The following is a 12,189-nucleotide window of genomic DNA, read 5'->3' as shown; positions in this document are numbered from 1 at the left end:
CATTCAAAATGGAGGATGTTGGTGCTCTAGCGGAGCTGGTTCGCCTGTATCAGCATTTATATGATCCCTCTATGAGAGATCACAAAGATAATCAAACGATTCAAAACTCACGAAAGAATACTGCACCGACGTAAGAGTCAAGTATAAACGCCTCCACCTCTCGCTCAGGTTCACGCTCCATGCGCAGAGCCCTGAGCGACTATAACTGAGCCTTAATGCTGAGAGCAGAGCAGCTTTGTAGTTCACTAAAGTCATACTAAAACATTACAACTTCTTACATATACAAGGTGCTCCGGATTATAAGGCACACTGTCATTTTTTGAGAACATTTAAGGCTTTTAAGTGCGCCTTATAGTCCGGAAAATACGGTACTTGGTTATTATTGTAGAAATCAATAGTTAATTAAAATTACAAACAGTAGCAGCAGCGGCAGCTCTCTGCTGTACTTCCTGTGCAGCACATCTGCCAGGACTGTTGTGATTTTTGTGTTGGAATAACCGTGTAATGCCAAACAGATGGTAATGTAGAGGTTGGCAAAAATATTTATTAGCTTGGACCGTATTGGTCAGCTAATAATTGCTAGTCTAGATGGACCCACTGCCAAAGCTGATTTAGCCACCTTCAAACAACTCCAAACTTCAAAACTCTAAAGTGATTTATCCAAACTTTATTTTATAAACCTTTACATCATGGTCATTTGGCAAAAGAATATTGCGAAATTGCTGCTAAAATTGACCGCAGGCTGCAAAAGAAGTGCTATGTCTCCCTGCTGATGCTGTTTGCATGTGTCAATAACCATAGAATACCAGGTAAATAACATGAAAGTTTGTAGATTGAAGCTGTTTTAGGAGAACAGTAATTAAGTTTTGGTCTTGGCTGTGTTCAGCCTATTTTTAAATGAATCCTCCCGACTGAGGTCACTCAAAGAGCTACACACAGCAGATAAGATAGTAACTGGTCATAATCCTTCAACTGAACCTCACAACATCCCTAAAGTCGATCTTATGTGTCAGTCCTCACGAAGCATTCTGCGTGTCTCTTTGATTAGGGCAACATGGAAAATTCACTCAAAATCACGTGAATGCACACACAAAAAAAACACACAGACAGTGCCGTTTTGGGTTGTTTTTTTTTGTTTTTGTTTTGCAACAAACTTGTTTCCCTTTCAAATCAATATTGCAATATTGACACCATCACAGCAAATTGGATCTTTTTTTTTTTAAATATATAACTATGGTCATTATTATCCGTGATCATAATCACCTTTATGCATATTTAAATGAACTTCTTGTTACACCAAGATGAACAGGCACTACACCAGTTAGGAGATAAAAGTACATCACTAACTATGAACATACATCGTCTCTAGACCGTTAATACGGGGTTGATCCACAATGTGAGCTGCATCCCCCTGTGTGCATAAAGAAGAGGTCAACATAAAAAAAAGCCTTTACATGTACACCTTTTTACTGTCTCAACATAGGTCTCATTTTCAACTCAACACAGATGTACAGATACAATAGAATATAATCTTTAAATTACATCATCATATACAAATCTGACAGCGTGGGATAACGTCACGCCTTTTATGATACACTGACAACTCCATTGCAATAAAATTCATACTATTAATATGTTTTCCATTGCTGTAACTGAATGAAACACATTAACATGTATAACACTACATTTTGTCTTAATAGTCAATCACTTGCAATTTTTTTTATTCGTTTATATATATATGAATATATATAAATATTTTTTGTTTTTTACAACTTTTTCATTACATTTACACAACTCATACACACTGGATGATAAAGATGGTTTTTACCCCAAAAATGATAACCTGGTGATCTAGATTATGTGTTTGAACTTGTGTGTATCGTTGTTGGTTTAAAACCTGTGTCTTTGCATGTGTGTGTGTTTGTTTGTTTGCACGGAGTATGTGGGACAGTCTGACAACACAAATAGTTTTTGCTATGCTGGACAGCTGTAATCTAAGACACACCTTGTAAGCTGGTGATGTGTTTCTCCTCGTGTGTGTGTGTGTGTGTGTGTGAGTGAGAGAGAGAGAGAGAGAGAGAGAGAGAGAGAGAGAGAGAGAGAGAGAGAGAGAGAGAGAGAGCAAAATCTGTGCAAATCCTGTTTCGGACACAGCTAAACACATCTGACCTCTGCAAGTCCAATGACCTTTATGTCTAAGTTACTAAAAAGAAGCATTTTCAAACCACCACCCCCCAATCTAATCAGAGATTTAGGTGCAACTAGTAACAAGACAACTCGCTAATTGATGTTTGATGAATGCAAAGTCCTGCGGTAAATGCAATTTTAGAGAGCAAATGATTAAAGGTTTTTTTTTTTTTAAAAAAAACACCATATGATGCACTGGGTCAAGTGTTATTTAGCAGGTGTTGTAGACATAGGAAGTTTTGGGTGGCCTGGGAAGCAACTACGAGTTCAGCGAAGTTTCACATAAGATATGCATGAAGAGAAAACTGATAGTTACTGGGTCGTTCTTTGGCTCAGCAGGGAAACGGGCCACATAACTAGTGCATTTAGTTAGAGAGGGCGTCTTATGACGATGTTTGGAGCCTCTCTTAAGCCCAATCACTAGTACATTCATGTCCTGTTGGAGAGGTGTCTGTCTTCGGACAGTAGCCTGTTGCACAGTAATGTCTCAACATGTCCCCGTTGGCCTTTTTGCTCTCGGAAAGAGTCTCAGGCTCAGATACGGTTCAACACGTCCTTCTTATAAAGCGGCGGCGGCGGCACCCTCGCAATGACTCGATCCAGCTCGGCTCTGAGGGAATGTATCACACGTGTGTCTCGTGAGCAGAAGTTGATTAAAGTGAGACCGAATTTGTTTGAAGCATCAGTGAAAGCTTCTGCAGTAAATCATAAATCCTTTCCATGTTTTTTTTTTGTTTTTTGTTTTTTTTTGCATGAGGATGTCAAAGGATTTACAATGCTGAAGATGACACAGATGTCAGGGAAAAAAAACTCCAAAATAACAAAAAAAAAAAAAAACCCACATGTAAAGTTTCAGTTCATCGAGAAGCATTTTCTTGTGAAATCACAAGTGCGTGCATGTCCAGAAGCCTGCAATGCTGCATCTGTGGTCCAATGTGTTGCATCGAGTTGTAGCCCAAACCAGGCTGCGGGACACGGGGGGAATGCAAAGTTTTTGCATAGCGCATGCTGCTATGCAAGTTCAGAAACAGTTCAAAACACGAAGCACTGCACACACACACACACACACTGGAAAAAGAGGCTGGACCAAACTGCAAAGAAAAAGAAAAACAAAAGAACCAAAAACCAAAACAGAACAAAGGATACTGTCTGTGGTACTTTTAACACTACACAGCATTCCCGTTGTAAGAATGACGTACACAGCATTAACAATGCTACACAAAATGGCATCACACTGTATATATACAATGCAGGTTAGAGAAGCTCGTCTTTGTTAGATGGGTAAAACTGATTCTATTCTCTTCCCTCCTTCCCAAGGGAGCGCACTGTCGAACACTGTGAGATATAATGAGCTGCATTGGGTCATAAATACAGCAACATGAAGAAGCGATGTGTTCCTGCACTGCCTGGATGTTACAGCGGAGTGCGTTTACTCTGGAATAATCTGTTAGTCCACCCACCCCTGAATGCTGGATAAAATATGTTATACTGATACAGTGTCTTATTATTATTAATGATATTTTTTTTTTTTTTTAGCTTACTAAGTTTTATTTAGGCGAGATTGCTTGGCTCTTCTGTGGGGCAAGGGGATGTGTTGCTCTTAAGTCTCTGGCTATGTGCGGGTACAGTTGGACGGGACGGTTCAAGCTGCCTTCGGCGGCATGTCTTTGTCCAAGTTGCGCCACTAGATTGGCTCGACGTAATTGGCTGGGTACAGTCCCTCCTGGCCGCTGTCCAAGCGACCTCTACACCAGCCCTGCTCGTCTTCATCTTCAATCTTGGTCAGCTCGTCACCTGTCGGGGACACATCACCGTTCAGTCAGCGCATGACGACACACTCCGGTCCGTCCAACAGCACATGCAAACCTAAAGGCCGGATGTTTGTAGGAGGCATGTTTTTTTACACTTTAGAGTTTAAGCGACACCAGCTGATGCACGTTAATACACCGGATAAGTGAACTGTATGAACAGCCATCAGTGGTTTTCAGATTTTAAGTCTTTACCCCTCTCAGTTAGAAAATAAACTGTTTCTACAAACCAAGGTTCCTGAAAGAGACATCTACAACAAGTAAGGTATTAATTGTTCATAACCTTTCTACAGAACAACACTTCAATCATTGCTTTGAGAGAGAACTTTGTTATTACTCGCAGGAATGAATTGCACTGAAAAACCAATGCTTTCCTTCCTTTAACTGTTCCTCTGTGCCTAAAAATAAAGGGAAAAAAGTTCGAAGCACAGGCAGGATACAGTCTGACCAGCCTATAAATATAATCTCTTGGAGGTTGCTGTGACCTCAATTTCACACAGAAGGAAAAAAAAATAGAACTAAATAAATAAAAATAACATTTTCATAGCAAATAAAGCCAGAGCCAGTAAGAGAGCTCTGCGGAGGAGGCTCAGACTGGCAATTTGACAGGTTTGACAAATGCCAGATGGGGCTGCACCACACAGTGGACTGAAAGGGTCTCAGAAATGTGGAGGGGAGAAATGGGTTTGCTTTTCACTTGATGGAATAGCCCACAAGCGTTTGAGAGGGGATATCATCCCGTATACAGGCTCTATAATGCAGCACAGATGCAGAAAGTGTAACTTCAGGTTCAGAAATAGGCTCGGTTATAAAATTCCCAAAAAGACAACAAGTGGACCAGGAAAAAAAACTCTTGAGACGGTTTCAAAAGCAAAACAACTGATGCCACAGTCGGACAAACTCACCACTTTGGTTAGTGGTAACTCGAAGAGTCCACCTGTGTAAAAGGAGGACGTGGAGGACGGAGTCTGGGTGGAGACGCGCTCTATCAGACAGCAAGAGTTTGGCTGCGACCAAAGGCCAAACAGCATGACGCTGCATACGTAAAGTCACCACTCAGCTCACTACTATCCATCCCTTCTGATTTGGGAAAAAAAGGCAGTGTGTTATTCTGGCCTTTTGTAAAAACCTAAAGTTACACAACATGTAATTCATATGAAGCGTTCTCACTGAATGTCATACATTAATTTGACCCTTCAAGCTCCTACAGTATTCTGAGAATTTTCCGTCTGCATGTGTTTCTGCTCCCAGTCATGGTCAGATATGTCAGAGATTACAGTATTTATCAATCCAAACTATATGACTGAAAAGCTTAGTGGTCAGAGGGGACAGAAGAGGAAGACGCACAGCTGTTTGTTCAGTTGCTGTTTTCCCATCTATAGCTTGTTTTAAATCATTATTCATGCCAGTGTGCAGACCTCTAATGCACTTTTTGGACCGTTCCAGAAACAGCTTGAGTTAATTGGTGCAAAGAGCCTGTAATTTGTTTTCTATGTGCTTATTATTGACTAATCACTGCTATTTGCCACAAAGGAAGGGAGCTTCAGAACATAAATCGAGGCAGAGTTGCATCATCATTACGCTGCAGCTTGTCGTCTTCGCCTCACCCTCCTCGCTCTGCCCACCGCAGCTATGATCCCGTTCCCCGTGTCGCCTGCTGTGTCCGTGGACAATTACCTGCTTTGAAGGTGAGCTCATCCTGCTCCTGGCCCTCGTAGTCATAAAGGGCGCGCACGCGGACCCCTTTCCCGGTGCTGGAGTCGTCCTCGAACGAGTTCCTGTTCCCTCCGTTCTCGTTGCTCGAGTACGTCGTGGGCTGCTCGTCGTCGGACCACTCGGCTGAGTAAGCTTGGTTCTTGTCATAGCTGCTCACGCTGGAGGAAGGAGGTGAGGGGGGGAAGGCTGGGTGAAATTTAATGCTAAACCGCTCCAAATATATCAAAATTCCTTACAGCTCTGAGCGTAACATAGTAGAACATAAAAAAACTAGTAATTTCTTGAAATATTTTAGGGTACTGACTGATTTAATGTTAAATGAATCCCAGAACTGACCTGCTTCGGTCACCAGGTGGAGCCACATGGTCGGTGCTCGGAGTGGGTGGGGCTCCGTCTGGTTTCTTCTTCTTTGGAGGAGCTGCTGCCTGGTCTGGGTTGTACTCCTAGTGTAAACAGTGTGAACGAAGCCATGAAAGCCAATTAGATTCAACCAGGAAATTTTGCTTTGAGTGTGTGTGTGTGTGTGTGTGTGTGTGTGTGTTTAGTTCAAAGGGTCGAAGCTGCACCTCAAACGCAGGCCAGTTCATGGGCATCCCTGGGCCGTGGTTGTTGCTGAACCACTTCAGGTCCTCCTGCGTGTTTGCACCCAGAATCTGGCGCTCCAGTTCTCTGTATATTGTGGCGTAGCTGAGGAGAGGAAAAATGGGACAAACGGAGACCATGAAAGGGACAGCGGGGACGTGAGATCGCTGCCAATTTGGCACCGGCTCCCACTGAAAGTGAGATCTGGAGCTGGGTCACGAGAGGACGTTTCTGCACAAACTAAAGCCTTTAAATGCTTAAAGGGGTAGTCCGGTCATTTTTTTTAAGTGATGTTCTGTCAAACTACAACAAACTAAACAAACAGTTTAATCTTAGCTATTATAGTGTTCTTTTGTATGACATGTTTTACCGGTCTAAAAAAAACATATAAAACAGGCCCTTGTTTGGTTAGCCATTAGTCTAGCCTGGGCAAAGACTTCTGCCCTTTTCTCCACACTCTCTGCTCGATGACTGATGTCACGGCTGATAAAATACTAACTACAGAGAACTATTTGACAGAAAATCACCTTAAAAATGAGCAATGTATCCTCTAAAGGTATTTGGTTGGAATTTTGCCACATTTTACCAAAGCGTTCTCACTTATGTTGCCAAACTTTACCTAAACTCCTGCAAATTGGAACAAAATATATATTCATCCTACTCCATTTCATGTGTAAATATAAGTGGAAAAATGTTATGGTTGTTTAGTGTAAAGATTGTCTAAAAAAATCTAAATTTGAGGTTGATGAACTCATTCAGTGCAAAACACTGAAGGTGAGCAAAGCTGGCAGGTTGATTTAGAGGACGTGAAAACCTGCTCGCCAAGGCTCCTCTCTGTGTTTATTAGACAACCCATAATATGAGCAGAATTAATTTGGGCAGAGACGCCATTGACTGAACGCGCAGTTAATTAGAGCTGGGAATCTGACAGCTAATGAAAGAAATGCGCGCCTGGTTGATGCCCGTGCTGAGATGAATCAGTTTGAAGCAAATTGTGCTGAATGTGACAAACCAGAGTAATTCCTTCCAAACGTGTCTGTCATGTGTTTCATTTTAATCTGAGAGCCGAAGCATGCCGTCCTTCTCCGTGAATTAATGTTTCGTGTGCCCACTGTGCAGATTGTTTTATGCAATGAAAATGTCGGGGTGTGTTTAGAGAACCGGATAGGAGCGGGAGAACCAGGAAGACCACACAACTCAATCTGCTGAGGTGAGATTTATGGAAGAGGACTAAAATACAACAGAGCCATTTATAAAATCAAACAGAACTCGGTTAAAATGATCACTTCGAGCTTCTGAAGTGGGGTTCTGTGGAATGAACGGTTAACATCTTACCTGGTGCAGACAGCCCTCAGATCGGCCTCAAAATCAAACATTATAACATTCCAGCTGAAAGTGCTACAGCTATCTGCCGCTTCCAGTAATGATGCTTGCGAATAACCATCCAATCATATGTAAATAACTGTTTAAAGGGAAATTGACGGTCATGTAAAGAGTTTATAAATAAATCGCAGTTGTTTTAAGACAGCAGCAATCCACCGTGGGTCTGCTCGAGCTAGCTGTTAGCTTGTCTGGTCAGATTCAAACTCTATTTCTCCAAATTTATGTTGTTCACAAGCCTTAAATATTAACTGTTCGTCACCTTCCCACAGAACCCCACTTTAAGAAACAAACCAAACTATTGCTTTCAGGGCCACCTATTGTGTGGCTTTTAAATGTGTGTTAAGTACTGCTGCTTCGTGTGCTCAGTCGCTGCTAACAGCTCGCCAGCCAGTATTATGATAACTGCGAAGTTTTGCCTCTTGTCCAGACCGCAGGAGTCATTTTGTCTGGAAGACTGGATAAAAGTCTAACGGGTTACTACAGAACCTGCAGCAACAGGAGAACTGGTACATGGACGTTATAGGTCATAAACGGTCGGCTGCGGCCAGAGACGGTCCAGTTGTGACGTACAAGATTCTCCGAGGCAGCTGAATCACACCGAGAGCTACCAGTACGGCTGTTCCGAGGAACAAGAGGAAAATGAGCTGTGGGTGGACACTGGAGAACTGGTTTCCTCCAGGCCTGGCTAACCTTTGGTTCTCCGTGAGGTTAAGATGGCGTTTGATGTCCAGCAAGGCTTCCTTGAGGAAGGTCAGTCTCTTGACTTCGTGCTGCTGGCACTGGTCAAACACCTGCTCCATGCACTCCATGTACTGCGGGGTGCACTTGTTTAGCTCATCCAAAGACTTCTCATACTTCTCTTTAGCCTGAGGAAAGAAAAAGAAAAAAAGAGGGAACACTTTTACACAACTGCAGTGTTATTTCTGGTTTATGAGCTGCCTTTAACAACACTTTGCCCTTCTCAAAGCCGAGAAGACTTTGAGGAGGAGGGGTTTTACCTTCTGCATATCCTGTTTGCATTTGTCCACTTTCTCGTGAAGCTTCTTCTGCTGGTCCGGCGTGACGGAAGCCTCAGTCTTGCCGTTGGCCTCTCTGGCTGCAGCCAGCTTCTCCTCCTTGCACGCCATGTGGTAGGTCTTCTTAGCCGCCTCCATCTGCACGTCCAAAAGGCAGGCATCGTCACAGACGCACAATCGGATGTTAGCAAAGAGACTCAGGAGGGGAGAACCGCTTTCCTCAGTTCAAAATGGTCGCCACAGCTTATCAACCTTCCGCAAGCACACGCATGGGTATAACTCATTTTACAAGCGTGCTAGCTTTTACACCACGGTGTTGAGTTAAATTCTCTGTTTTTATTTCTTCTTCTTTGAATAAGGCATGCAAGATGTTACATTAGCTTTAGTCTGTGTTGACGGGGGGTAGAGTTGGACCCAAAAGAAGTAAAAAGAACAGGTTGAGGGGGCTGAATGTCTTTTATTCCATATTATATGGTTTGGTTGAAACACTGATGTTACGTGAACCTCCCCCTACTGTCAATTCTTGCTCCAAGTTTATGACTAAACACTTTAATATCAGCTGTAAGTCAAACAAAGATTGTGTAACGGTGAATAGTTTGCTATGGTTAACATTAGCAAGACTAGGCTGCTATTTTCCTTTTTCTGAACTAATGTCAGGACTCTTAGAGGAGGGGCTAGCTGCTGGAAAGTCCTTCCCTTATACCACACCCTTAAAAATAAGTAAAAATCTTTTTCAAAACACACAAGTAGCCTTGCATATACATATACCAAAACCTCTATTTATTTGCATTTTGGAACTTCTATGAGCCTAAAATAGGGTTGTTTATGTCATCCTGTTCATCAGCTGCAGCAGATAGGTTTCAACCAAGAAATCCTTTAAACTGGGTTTCATTGTCAGATTTTTGTGGAGTTCATTTCTGCCGTCCGTGTTCAGAGCAGAAGAAAAGCAGATGAAATAAGCAGTGATTAAGACCCCAAAAATGAACAGCTGACAGAATTTTTTATGCCTTTAATGACCATCAGACACAGACCTGCTATAAACGTGGTTCGATTCTATGTCGATGCTGATATTTGGAACATTATGGAGTTCTGATCTGGTGCGTCAAAGGTCCGCCCTGCTGGTAATATTTTATTTGTAACATTTGATTACAGAGATTATTGGGTTTTATGTGAACTGGTGGGCTGAATGTCATTTTATTGGAACCTGTATCTATAACAGAGATGGCTATGAGATACGAAAAATGCTAAAAAGGTTGGACTTGGACGTTTAAGTTCTTCTTTTTTTTAACACGAAGAGATGTTTTAATCAGTAGACTGGCTCTGAACCGACTCCTACATTCATGCAAGACAGCCATAGTGATAATTGGGGACACGAGCGGATCACTAAACTCATCTGTACGTCTCACCTCCTTGAGCTTTTTGGCCCACGGTTTCTGAGCCTTCTTGAAGCCTTCCTCGGCCTCTTTGGCCTCTTTGAAGCCTCCGATCATTTGCTTGTGGTACGCCTCCTTCTGCCAGTTCTTGACTTTCTCCACGTCTTCGTTCAGCAGGTTGTTCTTCACGTCCTGGTGCAGCTCGCTCACTTTCTCGGCCTCGGTCATCACCGCCAGCCAGGCTTTCTCCACGGAGCCGTACTGCGGACCTACGAGGCGCACACGGGACGACGGATTCAGTGCCCGGAAGCTTTGAGCTTAGCTCTTTCCCTTAGAGAACCGTGATCAAAACCAAAACTGCACCTTTCTCAATAAGTTGCCTCCATCTCTTGGACCAGGCGGTTAGCTGGTCACCGTAGGCTTTCTCGATCTTGGCACGTTCCTGCAGGCAGCCCATGAGATCGTTGCAGAGCCGGTGGCCGTCATCAAATCTCTTGACGGCGCGTTTGTAGTTCCCCACCTGAGGAACAGACACAAAAGACGAGAAACTGAGAACACCTCGTGCTCTTTCAAGAGTCTTATCCCACCATGAAGATGTAGGAAAAATAACAATTAAACCAGTCACAGTTGTGTTCAAGCCCAAGAAACAAAGCCAGGTTAATGATGGGTCTGCAACATTAAAATCCACCAACAAAGTGAACAAATCTATCCTGCTGGTTTATCTGCGTCTCAGGCAATAAATAGCCTGATTAAAATCACTGAGATGCTTGATTTAAATCACACCTTTTTGTGTAAAAACAAAACAAAACAAAACAAAAAAAACCAAGAACTAAAGTGGATGACAAAAAAGCGTCCCATTTCTGAGGGACTTCAACACAACCTTTTTATTTGACTTATCTTAATAACCCATGCCTGTCACTTGTTTCTTTTTGTTGTTTTTTTAGTGTTATTGGCCGTATATGTGTGTGTGTCTGTTAGCAAAATACCTCACGCACCAGAGGACACGTTTTAGTGAAACACTCAGAACATAATCCCTGGGTGCACATTTACAACTGATTAACTTTCAGAGTCAACATAATTCAAGATGGCCGCCACAGCCAACTGACCGAAACAAAATGAAAAACGGCTGTAACTCAGCCAGCGTTACAGATATCGATCTAAACTTTAGCGTGGCAGTAGTTGAGCATCATCCTCAACACATAACCTGAGCGCTACACATTCAGCAGGATCTTTGCCGAAAACGTTGTCATTACCTGTAGACATCAACCCTGTTTGTCCGTTAGCAAAATATCTCATGAACCACTGGACAGGTTTAAATGAAACTCTCAGAAAGTAATTGTTAGATGTACGTCTACAACACATAATGGCTGTAATGCAGTCACATTTAAAGCTACTGAGCTAAAATTTGGTGTGGTGGTAGCCGAGAGTTGTCCTCAACACGTACTCTGAGCCCCAAAAGATCTCGCAACGTCTTGTAATGTTGCATGACATAACGTGGAATGTTATTTACAAGGTTTGACGAAAATGTGTCTAAAGCTGTAAATTGTTTTTTTTTCTTTTGTTTTTGTTCAGTTGCATAATGTATGTTCAATTTTTAAGCACAAACATTGGAAAAAGAAAAAAAAACAAACATTTCAGGGATTCCCTCTTTAATGAGCCATCTTGCACAGCGATATCGACCTCAAATGGATTAAACCACAGCACGGTTTAAACAGAGCCGCACGCTCAAATTATTGTTAATTTTGTATCTCACGAGTGGCAAGAAGCAATTAAACATTGCATTGGTACCGAAAAGATGCAAGCATTCTCAAGGTCTGAGCTGAATGATTGTTCTTTTTTAAAAACGAAAGAAACAAACAAAAAACATGATCCTAAGTGTCATATGGAATAAAGTATTTTAGGTTTTGCCATAAACGAATGATTGATGATGAAATACTGCGTGTCCGTATTTGAATCGGCGCCGGTCTATTATTTCAGACATCTTTCCACCTTAAGTGAAGCCACCTTAAAAAAAAGAAGAAGAAGAAGAAGCAGCACAGTAGCAGGCTGAGTGTCTCCGCCTCTTCAGTGCCTGCAGGGGGCGTGAGCTCATGGTGCATGATGAAGGGAGGAGGTGGAGCAGAG

The 12,189-nt window shown here is 42.4% G+C and overlaps 1 protein-coding gene across 2 annotated transcripts in view; it reads right to left on the bottom strand.

The window, feature by feature from the left end:
- Positions 1-1,762: 1,762 nt before the first annotated feature.
- pacsin1a (protein kinase C and casein kinase substrate in neurons 1a) overlaps positions 1,763-12,189 on the bottom strand; it is a 41,075-nt gene continuing 30,648 nt past the window's right edge. For both annotated transcript variants that reach the window (XM_017409665.3, XM_017409666.3), the window contains exons 3-10: positions 10,429-10,585; positions 10,099-10,334; positions 8,675-8,830; positions 8,367-8,542; positions 6,278-6,398; positions 6,048-6,154; positions 5,673-5,869; positions 1,763-3,981 (exon numbers count right to left, since the gene is read on the bottom strand). In XM_017409665.3, the coding sequence (XP_017265154.1) occupies positions 3,872-3,981; positions 5,673-5,869; positions 6,048-6,154; positions 6,278-6,398; positions 8,367-8,542; positions 8,675-8,830; positions 10,099-10,334; positions 10,429-10,585 (1,260 nt within the window). In that variant the 3' untranslated portion in view covers positions 1,763-3,871. The remainder of the gene's footprint in view (positions 3,982-5,672; positions 5,870-6,047; positions 6,155-6,277; positions 6,399-8,366; positions 8,543-8,674; positions 8,831-10,098; positions 10,335-10,428; positions 10,586-12,189) is intronic.

This window comes from Kryptolebias marmoratus, linkage group LG8 (genome assembly GCF_001649575.2).
Source record: "Kryptolebias marmoratus isolate JLee-2015 linkage group LG8, ASM164957v2, whole genome shotgun sequence".
NCBI lineage: Eukaryota > Metazoa > Chordata > Actinopteri > Cyprinodontiformes > Rivulidae > Kryptolebias > Kryptolebias marmoratus.
The sequence above is the reverse complement of the archived record's forward strand: the minus strand, read 5'-3'. Positions and strand labels throughout refer to the sequence as shown.